Here is a 22,002-nt window from a genome sequence, read left to right on the forward strand (position 1 = left end):
GTTGGTAGTTCAGAAGAGAAAATTCTGCCATGTAGTTTAACAGCAGCAGTTCAATATCCTTCTAGAAATGAGGGCTTTATTGAATCAACAGAGGGGAAAAACAGTTCTTAGAATCTATAATTCCAGAAAGGGCTGTTTTCTGCGCAGACTGTGTTCCTTTTCCAAGTGCAATGAAAACCTTTCCACTAATCATTTGGCTCCATGATTTTTGTTGTTTGTCTTCCTGTCCTTTCTGCCCTCCTGCCAGAGTTCCCAAAACTGCAAAAATACAAGCAATGTAGCTTGAAGCGTGAAATGTAAGATGGGTAGTTAGCATCAGTAAACTGTGCATTTAATATTTGCTAAGAGTGTCTGTGCCACTTCTTCTACAGTGATGTAACTGTTAGGACTGTTCTGAGGAGAGGAACTTGGGGGTAGTTTGGTTACTTAGATCCAAGCTAAAATAATGGTTCTAGGAAACTTCATGCCTTTCTCAAACAAGAGTGAAAAAAGGGTGTAATACAACGGTGAGATATACCAGTTTTAGCATGTAATTTTTGCTGTTGTAGACCTAAGGCATAGGTTTTCAGTCCAGTTATAGTATATTTCAAATATGTAAGTACACTGGTGCTGTAAAAATGAAAGAGCACTTAGCTGCCTGCTTGCTGTCTCACAAAGTGGACACACTTAAAACAAAACATTGGTTTGTGCCAGCACGTTGGATGTAGATTCAGCAGGGTTGAATTTGGTTACTAGAGTTTCTGTTTGATTTTATTAACGTGACCTAGTAAGCAACCTAAAAGCTTGGTTGCTGAGGCTAGAATCCAGTAAGGAATGTAAGGTGCTCAATTATTTTCATCTGGAAAGCAATGCTAGTATGTAGGAAAGTAAGAGTTCAAGCAACCTATTTCACTTCACAGACCAGCAGTTTTAATCTGATGAGAATGAGCAGGTATGGAAATGTAAGCAGATAAAGAAAATGAATGAGCAGGCAGAAGTGGAAAAGGGCAAAGAAAAAGTAATTAGTACATAGAATGATAGTGCTTCTCACAGATGAAAGGTGATTTTTCGATAGACAATGTGGTCTGATGCATGAGCAGTTTCTTTCAGGGAGTTTATCCCTGAAACCCATTATACAGTAAAAAGCAGTCTGAGGGTTTTCTGTCTAAATGCCCTAAATGACAGATGTGATGGATGCTTATTGTTTTCATAGGAAACAAATGCATAAAGGGTTCAGTGTTATGTTTTGAGTTGTGTAATTTGTGGCACTAGCAGCTTTGTAGTTTTTCAAAGCATCTTATATGTATCTTTATAGTTCCCAAAATCCTATTGCCAATAGAATTTAACAGAGTTTCTTTGATTGTTTTAGAGGTGTATTTGATGCTTCCCTCAAAATGGCTGGCTTCTATGGACTCTACACTTGGCTGACTCACACTATATTTGGGATTAACATAGTCTTCATACCATCTGGTAAGAATTTTCACAATTATAATCTGTTTATAGATAATATTGTATAATTATTTATTATACAAGATCAGTAGGATTAAATGTTCCTGTTGAGCTTATTTGAAGTTATAGAATCATAGAATCATAGAATAACCAGGTTGGAAGAGACCCACTGGATCATCGAGTCCAACCATTCCTATCAAACACTAAACCATGCCCCTTAGAACCTCGTCCACCCGTGCCTTAAATACCTCCAGGGAAGGTGACTCAACCACCTCCCTTATTTTTAGTTAATTAAATCAGAACCTGGAAACTATCAGAATATGAGTTGCACAGTCAACTTTAATATGGTTGATTTGGGCACGGGTAGACGAGGTGCTAAGGGGCATGGTTTAGTGTTTGATAGGAATGGTTGGACTCGATGATCCGGTGGGTCTCTTCCAACCTGGTTATTCTGTGATTCTATGATTCTATGTCTTAAGACAGTTTCTAATTACAGGATTGGCTACTTTTTTATGATAACATGTGAGCCTGTTGATAAACTCAGTGTATGGTATGAACTTAATGAGTAGCTTTTCACAATTTTCTTTCTTTATTCCCTGTTCAACATGTAACCTCATTTTTATTTCTTGTATATTGTTCGAACCCGACTATGAAACTGCATGAAGTATGAATACATTGTATGAAATACAATGACAAGTTTAATACTTTTGTGATATGCATTGTGTTTCCAAATAATTTCTTAGCATTGATTGATTCTTCCGAGTTTAAATTAAACTATCGTAGATCAAATTATTCTATGAAGACTGTACGGCTTTTCATAGCTTTTATTTTCAAATTCTTTATTTCCAGCCATGAAAACGTATTCCAAGGGTGTTTCAGGATGGCCATGGGTAGGGTAGAGAGAAGTCCCTGATTGCTATCTTACTTTTGTGCCTTGCCTTTGTTTTCACAAAACATCCCCTGCCAGCTATTTTATTTCTCCTGTCTGTTTCTTTTGCTGGATATAATTCTTTCTCTCTTCTATTCAGTCCAAGTCTTTTCAGGTTTTGACTTCATTCTGCTTTGCTTTGCTTCTGTTTCTTCCATAGCTGACAGGTGCTGGTTTTTTTCAAGATTCCTCAATGCAGGAAGATGTGGTATCATGAAAACACACAATAGGGCTGTGCTTCTTATTCTCAGTATCATTGCCTGACTGTATTGCCAACCTCTGGTTTTCTGTTATTCCTTAATCTTAGCTTTGGAACTGTCTAAACAGCTTTCACTGAAAAATATTCTCCCCTGTTCCTCTTTTGCCTCTCTTCTACTAAGAGTACTACTAACAATACTAGAAATTAACAACTGTACCCTCATGTATGACGGAACAAAAGGGGAAGCTATAAAGCAACAAAACCTGGTAAAATAGGTTGGATTATAAACTACCTTAAAGCTATTGGGTGTCATTAGACCTACTTAGAAGATAATAATTCATTTTCTTTCAGCTACATGCAAAATTTTAGAAGGTTTTGCTTTCTCGGTAACAAGACCAAAAAATAAGAGAAAAAAAATCTAAATATTTTTTTATCTTATGTTCATTCCTGTGAACGTTAAATTGGAATGACAGCATTACTGCATCACTTCAGATTACAATGGGTCTTTGTATCAAAAGGGGGTACACCTGCATGTACACATGTGTATACAGAAATATGGATTTTCTAATTGCCTGGTTTCTCACACTACTACCTACATTATTATGTTTGACTGCAGGAAAATTGGTAAAATACAAGACTTCTGCTTTTATGCTTTCCTGCACACAGTTGCTAATTTGAAGTTATGTAAAAGTTTTAAATGTCCATGATTGATGTACCTTTGCTTTATTCTGAATTGGTACCTCTTCTGGAAGTAACTCCTTATGGCTGGCAGTTGGTGAAGCTTTTCTGTTTGGAAAATAGTATAATTTTCTTTTTTTTCTCCTAAACTGCAGCTATAAAACACCAAGAGCTTTATGTGGCTCTTCTTCAGTGTCTTATTAACAACAGCTGATAGAAGTGGGAGTAGCAGTGTGGCAAAAGTGTCAGGATTTAGCTGTAAACATGTTTGTAAAATATGTTTCTCTGGCCTTTATCTCACCTCTGCTTCTGTGTGTTCTAGCATTAGCAGCAATTCTTGGAGCAGTGCCATTTCTGGGGACATACTGGGCAGCCGTCCCTGCAGTCCTAGATTTGTGGCTTGTGCAAGGACAGGGATGCAAAGCCATTTTGCTCTTGGTTTTTCACCTCTTGCCAACCTATTTTGTAGATACAGCAATTTATTCAGATATATCAGGGTAAGTACATTCAAGACTTTTTATAAAAATGCTTAACCATCATCAACATTTTTAATTAGACTTAATTTAATTTAATTAGACTTCTGAAGCATTCACAAAAGTGTCTTCAAGCATAGGAAAAGGTGTAGTGATACAAACTCATAGGAAGAAGTCTTACTGGCCTTTAATTTGCCAGGCCTCTCTTCTATGAGCTTTTGTCACTTCAGAGGTCTTGAACTCATTCTCAGTCATCAAAATCAGCTTTTTCAGTTGGTAAAGTAATTCTAAGAATACGTTTGCTATGTATCTAATCATTGACTAAAGATGTGTAGCATTTTCCTTTACATCACCTAATGGCAGGTGATGCTACAGAACACACAAGAAATCCGTGAGCTAGTTAGGGACCTGAAAAAAAAATTAATTTTTCAGAATGGATTGTGAGTGTTTTGAGTATTTCTATGAGTCCAGCCTTTGTGTTGTGTCACCATACCCCAGTGTGAAAAAGTATTGATTATGGGTTGATCTCTAAATGTGTTGAGACAGATGGAAATTGCAAAACTGAAGAGAGGCTTCTGCTGAGACAGTAACCAGTGGTGTTTTCCTTGTGCGAGGAAGGCACAGATTTGGGCAGCCTGATCTAGTGGGAGGTGTCCCTGCCCATGGCAGGGGGATTGGAACTAGATGGTCTTTAAGGTCCCTTCCAACCCAAACTGTTCCATGATTCTGTGATTCTTGAAAAATCTGGCTAGGAGTTTGGCTGCCGTTAGGGACTTGAAGTAACTTGTGGTTTCAGCTTTGAGTTTATACACAACTCCAAACTATGGAGAAAAAAATTAACATCTGCAGTTGTATCTGGAGTGCCAATGATGTTTCCTGCTGCTGAATTGTCTAGGGAATCCCTTTATGCAATTCAGACTGGAACATAAAGCAGTGCTGTTTAACAGGGCTGGCAAATATATGAACTGTCAAGTTTCATGTGTGCAAGACACATGCATGTTGTTGTACTCTAGTTACTGCTTCAGAAAAAAATCTGAGTTATCTGTTTGAATTGAGACCTTCGTGGTCCAGACTTAAATTCAAGCTGGTACTAGTCCACTAGTCCCTCATTTGTGCTGATTGTTATTATAGCAGAGTTAACAAAGAATAAGGATGCTAAGTGTTTCAGTTCTTTGTTAACCTGGAAATTAATATTTTTGTTCGTTAAATGTAATTACACTGAGCAGAGAGAACCTAATGATAACATGCACAATATTAAGAATCATTTTCATAGACTGTTGCAGTACTTATTTTACATGAATTAAAGCTAGCAGGTAAAGTGTAGTCAAATTACTATTTTCATTAATAAATTGTGGATAAATTTAAGGCTAGTAGCTGGTTAACCAGCCTGTAATTCTTATACTTAATAGAATACATTTTTTGACTGTAAAGGTTGTAGGCTCAGTTTACTGTCCATAAAATGTGTGGCAGGGATAGATTTTCTGATGATGGGGGAAAAGTATTCTTCCTATTAAAGAGAAGAGTAAGCATCATGCTGTCTTGCAGATTAGATTAAATCTATTTGAAATAGCTATAGCTACATTATGCAGGGTTTTCCAAATGCATTATATTTATACTGTAGTCCTTTTTCATCAGTTTTGTTTAGCAAACTAGCTGTAAGAGCACGTAAACTGATGCAAATGTTGGAAAAAAAATTAAGTTTTTAATGGTTTAGAAATGAATTATGTGTCTACTGTTGGAGAAACATAAAACTTGAAGGTCAAGCCTGTCCCCTCAAAAAAAAAACAATCTGGCCCTACCAGTAGGTTAAATTTGGTCTAGGTAAGACATAATTAAGGTGGGTGTGATATAATAGGTCATGCTTCATGATCTTATTCTGCACACAGTTGTGATGAAGGCAAAGACTACCAGCAGGGGAGCTGGGTGGAAGGTGGGACCATGGTAGAATCCTAGAAGAAATTGCTGGATCTCTAAACTGACTAGCTGATATTTTCACCCCATGTCACTCAGAATTTGGAGCTACTTGCTGAAAATTGGGTGCTAAGTTTCAACTGTGGCTTTTCTTTATAATTCCATACTATCATCATTATTTAAGCTGTAAAGATTAAGCATGATGAGCAAGTTTTATGTAAATGGTGTTGATAGGATTCTTGCTGTATATCTGAACTGAAACACAGGAAAGAAAAATGGCATGGCTTACTCACTGCCATAATTGCTCTTATGCCAAGCTCCATTGGCTCCAACTTTCCACTAAATATTAATACGTTCATAAAAATCTGAAAACTTAAAAGTTAATGATAACAAACAGTCAGTCTGAGAGGTTGTTTTATAGCAAATGAGATGACTTTATTTAAAGAATATATTCTAACTATTCTTGGAGAGGTGCAATGCAAGTTGCATGTAAATTAATGTCTTTGCTCAGGGGTGCTTCATAATACATGTTGTTAAGTTGTCTTAAAATTTAACAGTTCTTGACCACAATGCATGAATAGTCTTCATAATCAGTCATCTTTGCATTTTTGAAAGGGAAATGTTTTTGCCATTAACTGCTTCAGACACTCCTTAGCAGACATTGGTGAAGTTGCTACTCCATTGTGGATATTACCAGCGTTATATGCTACAAGACATTGTTTGATCTGTTGTGCAAATACAGCACAGAATACAGCTTGCAATATTTGTGCAGTCATTCAAACCACAGTTTATACTGCAAATAAGTGTATCTACAGCTAGCTATGTAATTTTCTAAGCTTAATAAAACCTTACGATAAATTCACATTTCATAATTGATAGTATTGTTGCTTGTTGTTCTTAATCTAATTTTATTCTGGTTATGCCACAATTCCAGAGGTGGTCATCCTTACCTGACAGGTCTTGCTGTAGCTGGTGGAGCGTATTACCTGGGTCTGGAAGGAGCCATCATAGGACCAATTCTACTTTGTATACTTGTGGTTGCTTCCAACATATATAGTGCCATGTTAGTGAGCCCAACAAATTCAGTGCCCACTCCATCACAAGCAGCATGTCCATTACAGATTTACCGGTAAGTTGTAAATGTCTTGCATATATATAGGTACAGAGAGTGTGTGCATGACTGTGCATGCACACCTACATGAGTATTGAAGTTATTTGGGAAGGATTCAGCTGCCCCATGCTCTAGAAATAAAAGTTACATTAAAGTGAAATACTCAGTGGAAGTTGTAAACTTTAGATGTTTGTTTAATTTCTTTCAGATTCTGACAGGAGCCTCTTTTAGAAAATACACTGATAATACCTTTATATCCCATAATTTGTACAGTGCCATTGTGCTAGGAGATGATTGAACATCTTTTTTCTGCGGAAAACCATTATTCATAGATATCAAATAGTCTAGACGGTGTTCATTGCTCTTAATAAGAGGTCTGCCTGCAAATATTGCATTTTTATGTTACTGTAAACCACTACAAACTATAAATAAGCATACTTGAATTTAAAAAATGAGATAACATTGTATGCAATTATTCCCTTAAAACTGTGATCTTGATTAATCTCTTTATTAAAACTATCAAATGTGGAATGTAGAAATGTATCTTTAAACTGCACAGTTAAGGAATAATAAACTCCTAATTGAATACTTAGAGTTGGAAATTGTATTAACTTACTAATGACAGTGACCACTTAAATGTCTCTACTGCCTTGTTCAATTACGTAGGTTAGCACATTATGTGTATATCTTAAAGAGAATTCTGTGCTTGTCAGAAATAATCGTTTGCTTTGTTCACATGAATAATGTTGTTGGCTTTCATGTGGGTATTTAGGAGAAAAAACACTAGTAGGACCTGTCTGTCGTCTGACTTGTGTAATTTATATTCCAAGACGTACACCATAGACAGAGCTTCCCACAATAAACACAAAAATTTGCATGTGTGTTTGTTTCCTGTTTCCTTTGTAGGAAACTAGATACTTGTAATCACTTAACAGATTTTCCATCCCCTCACTCCTCCTCCAGGTCGTCTAGGGAGAGTCCTGAGGAGACAAAAACACCTGCAGAGTGATGAAGATGCTGTGCTGTTCTGTTGAACATGAGAGAACTGCTTTCTGCTGTCTTAAGTTCATAACAGCCATGGCCTCCTGTCCTGTTCCAGCTGTGCCTCGGGGCAGTTCATAAGGAAGCATAGCTTGGGGTTTAGGAGAAACCACTTCTGCTAGCCTTACATTATTGTGCACTTTGCCTCTTCAAGAGGGAATGTCTACTTTTCATGGCTTTGCATACTAACACACGGTTCAACTGCCTTGTTGAAGATCTTGAAGACCCTCTGTCTTCATAAACAGAACAATTAAGAGGACTGGTATATCCACTGGAGTCATTACCTTAACTGCTGAAATGACTGAGTTGACTTTTATTTATTGGGATGTTTGTATTATTAAACTGTAGTAGCTTTAAAGAAAGCTAATTCCAAAATGTATATTCTCAGTTAATTTGGTGGCAAAAAAAAAAAGGTGTAAGCCACTCATTGTTAAGTGAAAGTAGAATATAATTACTTGCTGCTCCTCCGAGTACTCCTTTAGATGCTTTGGCCATCGTCTGTAACTTATAACAACACTTAAATGTTATCCTCTTATGCACACTGAAATTTAATGTTGTTGGAGACTGGTATTCCTAATATCTTCCTGAAATTAGTAGAGACAGATTGTTAAATGTGGGGTTTCCTCATATCGAAATGTGAGGACTTGTTTAAATAATTCAGCTCTTGCTGTTGTTTGCAGTGAAATCTGATAGTATTTTACTGTTTACCCACCATCCCAGTGGAGTCATCTCATCAACTAAATTTAATCAAAGGCCTTAAAGTGTTTTCAGGCACAGGTAATTTATGATTGTCACATGTACTTCCAGTAATAGGAAGAAGTTGAATGTGAATTGTTTAATGTTGCTGTGGGTGAGTTCAATTAACTTTTCAAACAAATTTCTTTCCAAAGAGGAAGGGGAGACAGCATGGATTTTTGTTTAATTTTTTTCCCCCTCTAAGTCTCTGGCCAAATATCTTTATAAGATATAACTTCCATATATCTTAATAATAAATATAATTCTTAAACTCCTGAAACGGTGTGTTGCCTAAATCACAGCATCAAACCGCTCTAATGCTTTTCTTCCATATGTGATTTTGTTTAAATAGCAGTTTTGGTGACAACAAAGGCCTTTTGTATTGATTTTTGAAATATTTTGACACTATGGATCTTTGTAAATGGATCCTTTTTATAAACAGGAAGTAGGGTTGTTTTTTTTCATAGAAATGCCATACTCGAACAGCTTTTCTGCAAATCCAGTGAGGCCCTAGGTACAAAGTAGCAGATGCACGTTTAACCAAAGAACCACCTTTCTGTTTCTAGTAACTTATCATTAATTTATTTCATAGTTTGATTGGTAATGAGTTAAACAAAATACAGGCATGCCTTGCATTTATTGTTGACATGCAGTTGCTGGAACAAAAATCTGTTCTTGTGTAGGGATGAGGATATCTAAGATTTTTGTAGCAACAGCTCTGAGTACCTTCGATGCTGGGTTTACTTGAGTTGCAGAAGTGATGATAGATTTGGAAGGCTCAGATTTTCATGATACTGCGTGTATTTTTTATATTGTTTCTAAAGCTATGTTGCTGTGGAATGTCATTGGAAAGTATTCTGGTACTTACTAAGCAAGAAAGTCCTGGTACACGTTTGCAATAAACAGGCTGCCTGTTAAATATAAAAATAGCCTACATCTCACATTCTCAAAATTATCTGCTGCAATTTTACTGATGAAATTTTGTGCTTAAATGGCGGGTTTCAAGCATACTGGTTTTGTACTTGGGAGCTTGTGAGTATGTGTTTGGAGGACAGTCTCAGGTTTAATTTAGTGATTTCACTCAAGTTCATTGAAATGTGGAAAAATCCCATTGAATATCTTAAATTGTGGAAGACCTGCACACCAGTTCCAATTAACTGAATAGGAAGGATATATTGCTAGAATTCAGTAACTGTCCTGTGCTTTAATTTCCTTGGGTTTGTGGGTCATGAAAGATCTATAATGAAACACGTTGTTGCTGGCTATGGTAGAGGATGATAAACAACCTGAGCCTGTCCCTAAGTGTTCCTGCAACATTCTAACCAGCTTGAATAAAGCCACCAGGATACTTGGGAAACTTCTTTATTGTATTACTTTTTTAGTTCAGAATCTTGCACTGAAATGTTGTGTTCTCATTACACCTTCTGGTAGAAAGCAGTTAAAGAAGATTACTACAAAGGAATATGCATCTGTAGTGTATTTGGAGTTTTCCATTGTTCCTCTTTGCCCACTGGTCAAGACAATTCTGTTGTCCTTGTTTGCTGTCCCAGTTATTTCTGTGACAATCTTTCAGATTCCTGTGGTAATCAACCTAGTAATTTTAAAGAAACATTATAAAACATGTTTTTTTGTTTTGTTTTTAAGTTTTCTTCTCCTTCTTCCTTCACCCAACCTCCTTAGGTCAAAGAAAGGTCTCTTCTGTGAAGATTAAAATACTCTTTCAGATACAGTTATCTTCAATATTGGCAAATTGGTAAAATCAGCTGTGAAGATATGTTGCTGTTTTGAAATGTTTCTTTTGCCATGTGAAGAGAAATCATTTTGTATAAAGAATTTGTACCTAAAATAGTCTTCTTAGTTTGCCCTGGTCTGAAATGAGACTTCTTGTTGATGTTTCCTGTCTCAAATTCAGCTAAGGCTTGCATGAAGAACCATCCGTAGTACTGCCTTTCTCAGTAAATGTAGCTTAAGGAGCTCATGCGATGTGCCATGCCCAACTGAGGAACCAATTCTATGGCTCAGTGATGGTACAGTAATGGTTTGCTGCCTAAAAGAAAAGAAACAAAACCTGAACCCATCAATAATATCATCTTAGAATACGAAATATTCACTGAAATTCGCCATGTTAAAAAAAAACAAACCAAGCTAACCAAAAACTCCAACAACAACAAACACCACCTTATGAAAAAGCATACCTTGATTATTTAGGGTTTGTCTTAATGCCTACTTACCAGCAGAAATGGAAAACCTTGTCCTTGCATATTTCACAATCTGTTCTTTTCTGAAGAGTCAGCTTCTTTAAGAACAGGTTAGCTTAGATCACTCTTACACTAAAAAAAAATAATACCAGTCATTATAATGTGCCAATTTCTGGTTATATTGCATGTAGATGTGGCACTTCATGACATGTCTTAGTAGGCATGGTGGTGTTGGGCTCATGGTTGGACTTCATGGTCTTGGAGGTCTTTTCCAGCCCTAATGATTCTATGATTCAGGTCTGCAGGATAAACTTTTAGATGGTTTGTTGGTTTAAGCAAAAAAAGGAGGGGGAGGCGAAACACCTCACGTACCCTTTTCTGTAGTAGCATCAAACAGCAGTTTTCCTGGGAGGCACCATCCTTTTCTGTAATGCTTATAAGCAAGAAGTTGGTAGTCTTCAGCTTACCTTAAACAGTCATTCCATGAGCGGGTATTTATACTTCTATTTAGTATTTGGTTTCAACAAAAGCAGTTTAGAATTCAGAAGGGAATGCTTGTTGTACACCAAGATGATGGGGTCTTATGGTATTGTAAAATACAACTGTGCTGTTTTTTATCTTTCTCTTCTAGCACATCGGGCTGGTTTCCAAAGTGTAGTGCCAAAGGGCTGGTGGTAACTAGTTTTTACACTAGATTAGCCCTTCCTCCCCTTCCTACATGTGCTATAGCTGAATGTTACTGTGCTGTAGCAGAGGCAGCCGAAGTGAATGTGTGCCAGTTTACAGCCCAGGACGCTAACTTCAGGTCACTGTAAATACAAACTTAATTGAATACGTAAACTGCAATGGAGACAATCTGGCACACATTCGTTTTGCCAGCCCTGCTACGAGATAGTGACTTTCAGCACAGATGCACCATGACCAGCTGGGAGCAGCAGCAACTTATTTTGAAAGACTCCTTCTTTTAAAAAAAAAAAATCCCCCAACAATAACAACAGCCCCCAAAAAACATCATAGCCATACATACAATATACATTTTTCAGAAATTGATACCTATGTATTTAATAATGGAGTCAGCAGCCAAGTATTTCCATGCACAGTGGCATGTGTTTGCAGCTCATGGAGGGGACATTTAAACTTGTCTGAGTTCAAGGACTACGTAGCTTCTCTTCAAGACTTGGGGGAGAAAGGTAAGCTTATGTGTATCTTGCCAGTGATTATTGGATTAGGAAATCCATAATCTGTTTAATTAAAATAAGAAAAAAAAGCATTGTGTAGGGGAAATTGGATGGTGTCTTAAGTATTATACATTGTGGGTATTAGTGTAACTTCTGAAATAGGTTTATGGCTGCTATGTTAAACCTTGCTTTTTAGAAATCCTGAAAGCAGAAAACTGGATAAGATTGTTCCCCAGTAAAAGCAGCAGCAGAACTGCTGGGCTGCTAATCCCTTGTACTGGTGACAGAATACTGCAGAGTGCTGCCTTTCTTAATACACTAAGGGTGAGGAAATACCATTTATCTATGGTTTTGCATCAGTGATAGAAGATGCTCCCTTTATTCAGACATGTGTGTTCAAGTTATGTTGGCTTATGTTTATTACTGCAGACAGCGTCACCTTTATGGATGCTACCTCTGGAAACAGGTAGAACTTTCTTAAGAAGCTGCTGCAAGCTGTTAGTATTGGAATTAGTGTTCATTATGTTTAATAATGGAGGAGCATTTTTCTTCTAGAGGTGCAGTTGTTTACCTTGAGGTTTGCAATTTTACAAGAGAAAATTGATTTCCCAATTAAATAATCTTTACTGAAGGACGGCTGGCATTTCTCAAATCTATGGATGCATCGTCTTTATAACTAGCCTGGCTTGTATTTCAAAGGGTTTCTTATTATGTCTTACACTTTTTGGTGATGAATACTTTGGCAATTCTCTTCTTATTTCTATTTCTACAAAACTAGAATGGCCTAAAACTCTTAACAAACATCAGGGAGATTCGATATTTAACCTGGTACTGTTTATCTGCCACTTTTACTAAAATACCTTCTTTATGTATGGTAAAATTCTTCAAAATTGCTTTGAAGTGATAATTAGAAATTTTCTTTTAAAAGTGCAATGTGGAGAACGAACTTTGTATTTTAAAACCAAAACCAATCCCAGAACTGATGAGTATATTCAGGGATTCTACACTGGGTTTGTAAATATATATTGATATGCAACATTATATATACATGAGCAGTGTCAGTCCTATTCAGACTTCAACTGAAATTTTGCCCTACCTTTTTTTAAAGATATCTGAGAACAAAATAGTGCCTGTATATAATGAAAGCAAGCAGAAATTTATAGAATGTTTATTTGATAAAGGCTGGGGAAGAGCCAAGCAAATAATGGTAGAGTGACTAGAACTCTTTTATTGTAATTAATGTAAAGTTGTGAAAAGCTGTTCTTCCATCTAGTAATCAATTACTAAGAGATTACTCTTTCTGGAAGTATTTGCACACATGTACTAAAAAGCTGCCAAAATTAATAGATCATGAAATATGTTTTCAGATCCCCAGTTCCTTAAATTCTTCATTTGGCACCTTGTTTTGAATCTGATTCAGTACCTAAGAGTATTAGTTCTTGCTCTTTTGGGATCCATTTTATACCTAGAACGTCCGTACTGAAATAGTATGTTCAACTGGGGAAGGAATCACTAACTGGCAAGTAAATGCATCCCTGATGTGCTCTGCCTGTAGAAGAACTTGGACAAACATAATTCATATTGCATTGAATTGGATTATTCTGTGAATATAGCACTGTGTAGCGATACCAAAACTAGGTTTGAGTTAGAAGCAGGGCATGTTTGCTTGCAACAAGATGCATTTGCAAGCTAATAAAGGCAGAGTGAATGCTCTAGCATCCATTTTCAGCATGGTGATTTTAAAGCAAAAATGTTGATTTCCTTTCCTAGCCTCACTTTTTTGTCACTTGACTGTTGTATATGATGATCCAATGAGGATCTCAACACAAAGTAACTTCTCATGATTGGTGTAGGTTAAAGAGGCATCACAACGCTCAAAAACAGCCACAGAGCAGAAGTTCATTAAGTTTAAGAACTGATATCCAGGCCATGAGGCTGAAAAACCAAAATCCAGTTTTTTGGCCCCCTTTCTGCCACACTCAGCCCTACCTGAAGAATTTTCAAGAAGTATCAGTAAAACTACTTTTGTATTGTTTAGAACTTATCAGCTGTGTCAATCAGTGTTTTCTGTTTGGAGTGTCATCACTGGTGTATTCTGCAAGCATACAATTTGTTGAGATTGTTACCTTTAAAACCAAATTTTGTATGCTTTAGTGATGATTGGAAACCAACTTTTTATACTGCTAGTTAGGTGATGACATATATGTATTTACGTGTTAACTAGTGTTTGATGTTTTTGTTGCAAGACTGGGGAAGTTGTTTTTTCCTTTCCTTTGGTAAATTTCACCAATCCATACATAAAGAAACTTTTGTCATTGGACCCTAAGACTGGCTAGATGCTACTGAAACCTGACAGCAGATCTTTTGCATTGCATAGTGCAATTTGTTCTAAAACATTAATTCCTACACAGAACCTGTGGGTATTTAGAGCAATAACTTCTATTGTCTGTTGACACAAATTTTGTCCATAAAGGTACATGTGGTACATCTTCACTATAGAACTATGCTCAAAACTAATGTTATCATAATTGGGTTTGGTACAGTCCCTGGTTTTGCATGTATAATATTGAAAATGTAATCCCTATGTCCATCTGTGGTGGAAGAAAGCGTGTGAGTTAAGGTTAAGATGTAATCATGTAGACTGCAGAGGTATTTAAACAATTTTGATTGTACACATCAGTCCTCTTCCTAATAAAAACGGTTTTTGTAGCAGGTTTAAGAAGCTTTTAACTTAATATTGTATTTACACTGCAGTCCTTTGTAAGCACAGAATGGTTAATATATTTTGAAATAAAATGCTGGTAATGCAAAGAAAACCGAGTTTGATTGGAATGATGGGATCTTTGGAATGAGCTGTATATGCATCATTTAACCTGATGAAATAACAGGACTGCTGGAGACGAAGTACAAATGTGGCAGTGGATCTGTGGTCCCTGTGTGTAAACTATTTCACTGAAAGAAGGCTTATTTCTCTCTCTTTTTTTTTTTTTCTTCACATTTGCCATGGGGGTAAGAAAGGATGTGTGATTCAGTAGGAACTGTGATTCAGCTTGCTATGCTGCCTGCAGTAACACAACTATCACATCCAGACCCTACAAAAGCTTGCATTTGGCAGCTGTAGGCAATTCAAATTACTTTTATTATGGCTTACTCTCTGAAATGGAAATGGTTGTTTAGTGTCTAAGCATAACTTTAGATCACTCCATTGACTGTAAAGCAAAAGTGATCAAATCCTCCCTGCATGACTGCTCACACCTTTAAAAAAGGGATGTGGCTGATCCGCTTTTCATCCCTATCCCCATTCTTGTGACCAGACTCATTGCCTTGAAGTACTTTATATAGCACAGTCAGTTTTAGCTAATATCTCTTCACTTCTCTGGAGAGATCAAACCCCCTTTTGTTTACATGTATAGAAGGTGGGGTTTTAAAAATTTATGCTAATAACATAATTACTTTATTTTTAAAGTTGAGGCAAGTGTTCCAAGATGCTCAGAATTCCTTTAAAGTTGGAAGCAAGACAAATGCATCTGTAATCAGAAGCCCAAAGCATTTCTTTATTCTTACCTTTGACTGAAGTTTAAATCCTTTGACATAGCTTTGTATCAAACAATCAATAGCTTTCTTCTGCTGTCCCAAGTTAAAAATTGCTGTATGCTAATTACTTTTCACAAGGAAGTTAATGTTTCATGTCATAGCAAGCAGTTCCTTTTTGTTTGCTTTTTTTTTCCTTTATATGAGGTAATATTTGAAATTACAGTATTAATGCTGTCATTATTTCTGCTGCGATAGATCCATACAGCTTCTTTGAGGATCCAGTTCTGCATCTCCTAAGTTCTGAGCATGCATAGCTCGTAAGCATCTTGGTCAAGTTGTTTGATGCAAGATGGTTGAAGGAAGACACAAGAAATGCATTTCACACATGTGCAATGGCTGGAAACAGCTCATTCATGGCTCTGCTCAACTAAAGAGGGGCACATTCCTCAAAGTTACAACCTGCCACAGGGGATACTGGTTTGGTGGCTACAGAGGAGTGAATAGGTTCATGTAGGGCTGAAACAATCTGTCTCAAGCAAACAGAACCTCACTGTTCTAAGTCCCCCAGAGTTCTGTCTTTTCATATGTTGCGTGGCTTTCTGCTGCCTTGGAGCAGAAATGAGCAGAGAAAGAGACAGGATGGGAGCCATGAAGAAAAGGAATAATATAATTTTTTGTTTCTCAAACTCCCCTACTCTGGTCTTTTAAGCTCCTTATTTTATGTTCTTAATTCGTGCTGTGTTCCCCAGTGCTAAGACTAGAAGATGCTTGGGCATAGACATGTAATATAGGAGTGCAGGACCGAAGCTGAGAACACACGAGTAGCACCGAGACCTGGTTACCTATCTGGAAATGCCTGAAAGCAGCAACAATTATTGAAAGCTGCTTATGGAGACGTTGCCCTCACTGTCACCCCATCCAAAATTCTGTTCATGACCACATGCAAGAGAGCAGATAGTCTGCCTGTCAGTAATACTGCATCATTCCCCTGTGTGATACATGACTAAAATGAAGCATATTAGATTCTTCCACTGGTTTTGCACCATTCTTTCTGTTGTAGTTACAGCTATTCAAATCTCCTTCCATTTCCTCAGCTAGTTCTCCCTCCCTTCAATATAGCTCGATTTTAAAAACTGAAGGCATTTGCAACGCATGTGGATGAATGTTGAGGGCCAAGTATGTACCGACGGCTGCACAGGGTAGGTTTTGTGGTTTGGTTTTTTTCATGTAGACCTAGAACTATGCACACTTTTGCATTCTTTCTTCACAAGTGGAATCAAATCCTTGTGCCTTAGATAACTAAATCAGGCTCTCTGCTCTGATTTCTGCCTTTCTTACCAGAATCTAACCTTTTTTATTAATAAAAAAATAAAGTTGTCATGGGCAAACACCTATTTTATTTACTTAAGAAGATGAATGGCAGAGAAAACACCATTGCAAAAAAATTTTTAAGAACCTTTGGTGCTCTCATAATTTGTTGGTATCTTTCAGCTGACATTGGCTGAAAAGTTTTAGGGAAACTCACCCATAATCTTGGCTGGCCTGACTTAAGGCCTTCTTGGTTTTATTATAGGAGAAAGAAAGTTTAAGTGAAAACCTTTGCATAACCCTTCTAGGCCCATCCTTCTGTTGTTGCTGACTACACACTGTGATTGCTCCAAGAACTGGAGAGAGGTTAGATTGCAAGTTTTGCATCTTATCTGCGTTTCTCAGTTTTCCAAAATTAAAATTCTTTTCATTGTCAGGGTTGTGAAAATGATTTGGCTTGTTTAGAAAAAGCATACTTTGGTAATTTTGCATTGTTTGAACTTTAGCAGTTTCTTGGGGCACTCGTGTTAAACTGATGAGTCAAAGTTGCTGCCCCCAGCCTGGGATTAATGGGTGAAAGGCTGAGAGCATTTGATATGAAGATTTAGAAATTAATGAATAAGTAATGGTGCAAAAAGTTAGATGATTGCCAGATTACAAAGAAGCACAATGGCAAAGAAGCAGCAACAAAGCTGGTGAAGGGGCTGGAGAACAGGTCTTACGAGAAGCAGCTGAGGGAGCTGGGGTTGTTTAGCCTAGAGAAGAGGAGGCTGAGGGGAGACCTCATTGCTCTCTACAACTACCTGGAAGGAGGTTGTAGAGAGGATGGAGCTGGCCGCTTCTTCCAAGTGAGAGGTAATGGGACAAGGGGGAATGGCCTCAAGCTGCCCCAGGGGAGGTTCAGACTGGACATCAGGAATAAAATTTTCACAGAAAGGGTCATTGGGCACTGGCAGAAGCTGCCCAGGGAGGTGGTTGAGTCACCTTCCCTGGAGCTGTTTAAAAGACGGGTGGATGAGGTGCTCAAGGACATGGTTTAGTGGCAAATAGGAAAGGTGGGATGTGATGATCTAAGAGGTCTTTTCCAACCTAGTGACTCAATGATTCTAAGTATTTCCATATACATTAACCTCTGTTTTACCAACAGAGGTAACTAACTGACCTGTTAGAACTGAAATAATTTATCTTTTCTAAGATGACACAATAATTATTTATATTTTTAATAATTAATATTTAAAGGAGACTTTATCCAGGTAAGTTTATCAAACTAGGGGAATTGTCAAGAAAAGGCACACCCTCGGTATCTTTAGAACTCAGATTAATGATGACAAAGTTAGGAAATGGCAACTCTGCCAGCCAGAACCATCCCAGGGATTTTGGCATTCGATTGATGACAGGAAGGCTTTGTAGGCTAAATATAAGACGTGTGACCTGGGTGTCAAGGCATAGTAGTTCCTGAACAGTGTCTACATACATGTTACAAGTCTGTGGATCTCAGACTTAATGTGAATGAACAGTGTGCTCAGCAGCACAGGTGGCCAACAGGATGATGGGGTGCATCAAGAAGGGGATCACCAGCGGTGATGAAGAATTCATTATCCCACTCAGTACTTGTCAGGCCATATCTGGAGTACTGCATCCAGCTCGGGTTGCTGCTATAGAAAAAAACATGCAGACAGGCTGGAGTGGGTCCAGAGAAGGCCCACTAAGATGATCAGAGGACTAGGAAACCTTCCATACAAAGAAAGGCTGAGAGAACTGGGTTTATCCAACCTTGAGAAGGCTTAAGGGAGACCTTGTACCATGTACCAGTACCTAAAGAATGTCTAGCAAGAGGATGGAGACTCCCTTTTCATGGGAAGTCACATAGAAAAGACAAGGGATAATGGGTATAAGTTGGTCCTGGGGAGATTCCAACTGGATTCCAGAAGAAAATTTTTCCCATTTAAACATGGGAACAATCTCCTGAGGGAAGCGGTAGATTCCTCCACATTGGACACTTTTAAGGCTCAACTTGATAGGGTTCTGGGCCATCTCATTTGAACAATAAATCACCTAAAACATTGGAGCAGACGATCCCTGAGGTTCCTTCAAACCTGGCATCCTATGATTTATTATTTTATGTTTCTTGGTTGGGAGTTTGCTGCAGTATTTTGTGACAATGGGGATTTTTGTCTTCATAGTATGAATTTCCAAGACTATGTGTCATGGGCTTCTGTTATAAGATTTTGCTTAAATGTGATGGGTTTAAAAAACAGTCTGTATGATTCAGAAAAGGAATTTGGATCTGTTTTTTGTCAAAGGAAATAGTTGCTTAGATCCCTGGCAAAGAAAGGTCCTGAAAAAATGATCATTCCCTGAGGTGTTCTAGAACTTTTTCTTCGTCAAGAGAATTCAGTTCTACTAATTTCAATTAAATCAGGTAAAAATCATACTTTCCTGTTCAGATGTATGAGTAAAAACCTATAAACAGTGTATATATCCCCACTATAACCCCCATTAGGAAGCAGCAATGTCTGACTTTCCTTACATAATTTTTTTTTTCTTAAGTTAATAATCTACAGAATTTTTCAAAGAAATACTGTTCTATAGGAGCAAGGCTGTTTGCTGGCTCTTCTACTGTAGACTTTCATGAACTGAGACAGTTGCAGGGGAATTCAGAATCTTACACACTGGGAATGTCAAATATTTTCACGTATGCTTCTTGGTGGTCTGCAGCTGATATGTGATTAAGTTTATTTCTTTGCCTTATGAAATACAGTTTGTAGATAGTTGCAGCTAGACTACCACTGCTGTACTGTTGCCATTGTTTCAGAGGTGGTTAGTCTACTCCCATATTGGGTACATTCTGAAAAATCATAAGCTGCCTGTACGCTGTAAAGCAAATTTCTTTGTGGAGATTTAAATTAAAGACTTTTTTTTGTCTCAGTGATGAAATAAATTTGATTTTCTCTTTGAAGTATTGCCAATTATTTCAAATTGATGAAATCCTATATGTTTTCCAGCCCTTTTTATCTCAGAAAGTGCCAGCCTTATGTGTTCCTAATAAAACTATGGAGTTGGCAATTAATTTGAACTCTCTGCTTACCATCACCACTGGTTTACAAGCATTAAAAATGCTTGCCTTTAGAACACTTCTGCCATCTTATGAGAGCAAATTAATGTCCTGTGGTGACAAAAACTTGCAATATATTTATCTTCTTGTCAGAACGAACTACCTTGCTCTGGTACTTATTAAGTAGCTAAGTGGAAATTTCTCAGTACCTGTATAAGAACATTAGATTTGCCTGTGCACTTTCAAATGTTGTTACTCTCTTTTTCTCTCAGGAATAAATATTTGAAGAAAACTATTCTGAGGTTAAGTTCTCCAGCTGTGAAAAATTCACTGTATCCATGGACACAGAGCAACTCCCTCTTATAAACAGCAGCTTATTTCTACAGTTATGTCCTATATTTTAAAGTAGAAGTGCTCTGCATGTTCATATTAATTAAATAAAATATGAAAAGTAATTATTATTCTAAATGGAAATGATTGCTTGATAAAGGGGATTCCTGTCTTCTGGGCAGTCATGCACATGGCAGAGCTTGCCTAAGGAAATACTTTTGTTTTGATTGACCATGAACAATTTTGTTGACCTTTTAGACTCCTGTGAGAGCTATCAAGCACCATGTCAAAATAACATCAAGATTAAAAAATTGGTAACATACATGAAAACTAGATGGAATATACACTAGTCAAGTGACTGTTGAAAGTATACCTGAGACTACTTGTTCCAGAAAGCATTGCAGTATGTTCCTGTGAAAAATTGTTCTTGGTCTATCACAATATTATCTGGCCAGCAGGACTAGGCAAGTGATTGTCCCTCTGTAATCAGCACTGGTGAGACCACTCCTTGAATAATGTGTTCAGTTTTGAATCCCTCACTACAGAAAGATCTTGAGGTGCTAGAGCACATCTAAATAACACCAGCAACAAAGCTGGTGAGGATTCTAGAGAACAAGTTGTGTGAGGAGCAGCTTAGGGAACTGGCATTATTTAATCTATAGAAAAGGAGGCTGAGGGAAGATTCTATAAATCCCTGCAGCGACCTGAAAGAAGGTTGTAATGAGGCAGATGTTGGTCTCTTCTCCCAAGTAACAGGTCATAGGACAAGAGGAAAGGACCTCAAGTTGTGCTAGTGGAGGTTTAGATGGGATATTAGGAATAATGTCTTCACTGAAAGGGCTATCAAGCACTGCAACAGGCTGCCCAGGGAGGTGGTTGAGTCACCATCCCTGGAGGTCTTTGGAACATGGGTAGTTGTGCTGCTTTGGGATATGGCCTAGGGGGTAAATTGGTAATGTTAGCTTTACAGTTAGACTTGATGATCTTAAAGGTATTTTCAATCTAAATGATTCTATGATTCTGTGTATATCAAGATAGAAAGATAGTAATTGTTTGAGAGTTAAATATTTGAGAGTTTATGAGGATTATGTTTTGGAAGTCAATGCCGCCTTATAGCATTTATGATTCAGCTTAGGTATCTTACAGGATGAAAATTCCTGGTGTTGAATGATGGTTAGTTAAAACAAATATGATCCTTGGATGAGTAGAAAAGATAGCACCAGTTATGTCTATGACATTAGTAGGAGACTGAGAAAATAATTGGGCTAGCCCTGATGCTTATGCATTGAAAATTGTGTTGGATAGTAGAAAAAGTTCTGAAACAAGAGAAAAGGGTGATTGAAGCCTCATGAGATTAATGAAACTCCATGCTTGGAGTTTAACCAAGAAAGGGGTTATTAAAGCTGGACTGATCAAACTCTAAGGAAAAATTATAAAAATCAAAAGGTCCTCCTTTCAAGCAGAAAAAATGTCAGTATCAGATGGCTGGACGCTGACTCTAAACAAATTTGGACTAGAGTTAAGGCACATGTTTTAATACTAATTAAGCAATGGAAAAATCTCACTGATGAAGGTATTAATCATCCTTTATGATTTAAAATAATTCATTACACTGAGTCGCTGAATGAAAAATTCCTATCACCTCTGTTGTGTAGGATGGAAAATATGGGCTAGAAAATCACTTTGTCTCAAAACTCTGTGAATGCTTTAAATGGGGAATGTTTCATTCTGGTAATCTCCCTCATGTACTTGAAGCATCTGTAGTTGTCTGCAAGATAATCAAGGCCTGCTGCGTCGGCAGCTTTGAGATCAGCACCTGAAATTTCATGATACTTCCTTGCATTCTACTGATCCTTGTGCTTTAATGTATCTTTTTATTATAACACAAAAATAGA

General features: G+C 37.4%; 1 protein-coding gene across 3 annotated transcripts in view; it reads left to right on the forward strand.

Moving 5' to 3' along the window:
• The window catches only part of TMEM245 (transmembrane protein 245), an 81,202-nt gene extending 66,506 nt beyond the window's left edge, over positions 1 to 14,696 (forward strand). For all 3 annotated transcript variants that reach the window (XM_069853388.1, XM_069853389.1, XM_069853390.1), the window contains 4 exons: positions 1,349 to 1,449; positions 3,556 to 3,730; positions 6,552 to 6,746; positions 7,692 to 14,696. In XM_069853388.1, coding sequence (XP_069709489.1) covers positions 1,349 to 1,449; positions 3,556 to 3,730; positions 6,552 to 6,746; positions 7,692 to 7,737 — 517 coding nt within the window. In that variant the 3' untranslated portion in view covers positions 7,738 to 14,696. The remainder of the gene's footprint in view (positions 1 to 1,348; positions 1,450 to 3,555; positions 3,731 to 6,551; positions 6,747 to 7,691) is intronic.
• Positions 14,697 to 22,002: the final 7,306 nt, after the last annotated feature.

The sequence above is a fragment of the Phaenicophaeus curvirostris genome, chromosome 3 (genome assembly GCF_032191515.1).
Source record: "Phaenicophaeus curvirostris isolate KB17595 chromosome 3, BPBGC_Pcur_1.0, whole genome shotgun sequence".
Lineage (NCBI taxonomy): Eukaryota > Metazoa > Chordata > Aves > Cuculiformes > Cuculidae > Phaenicophaeus > Phaenicophaeus curvirostris.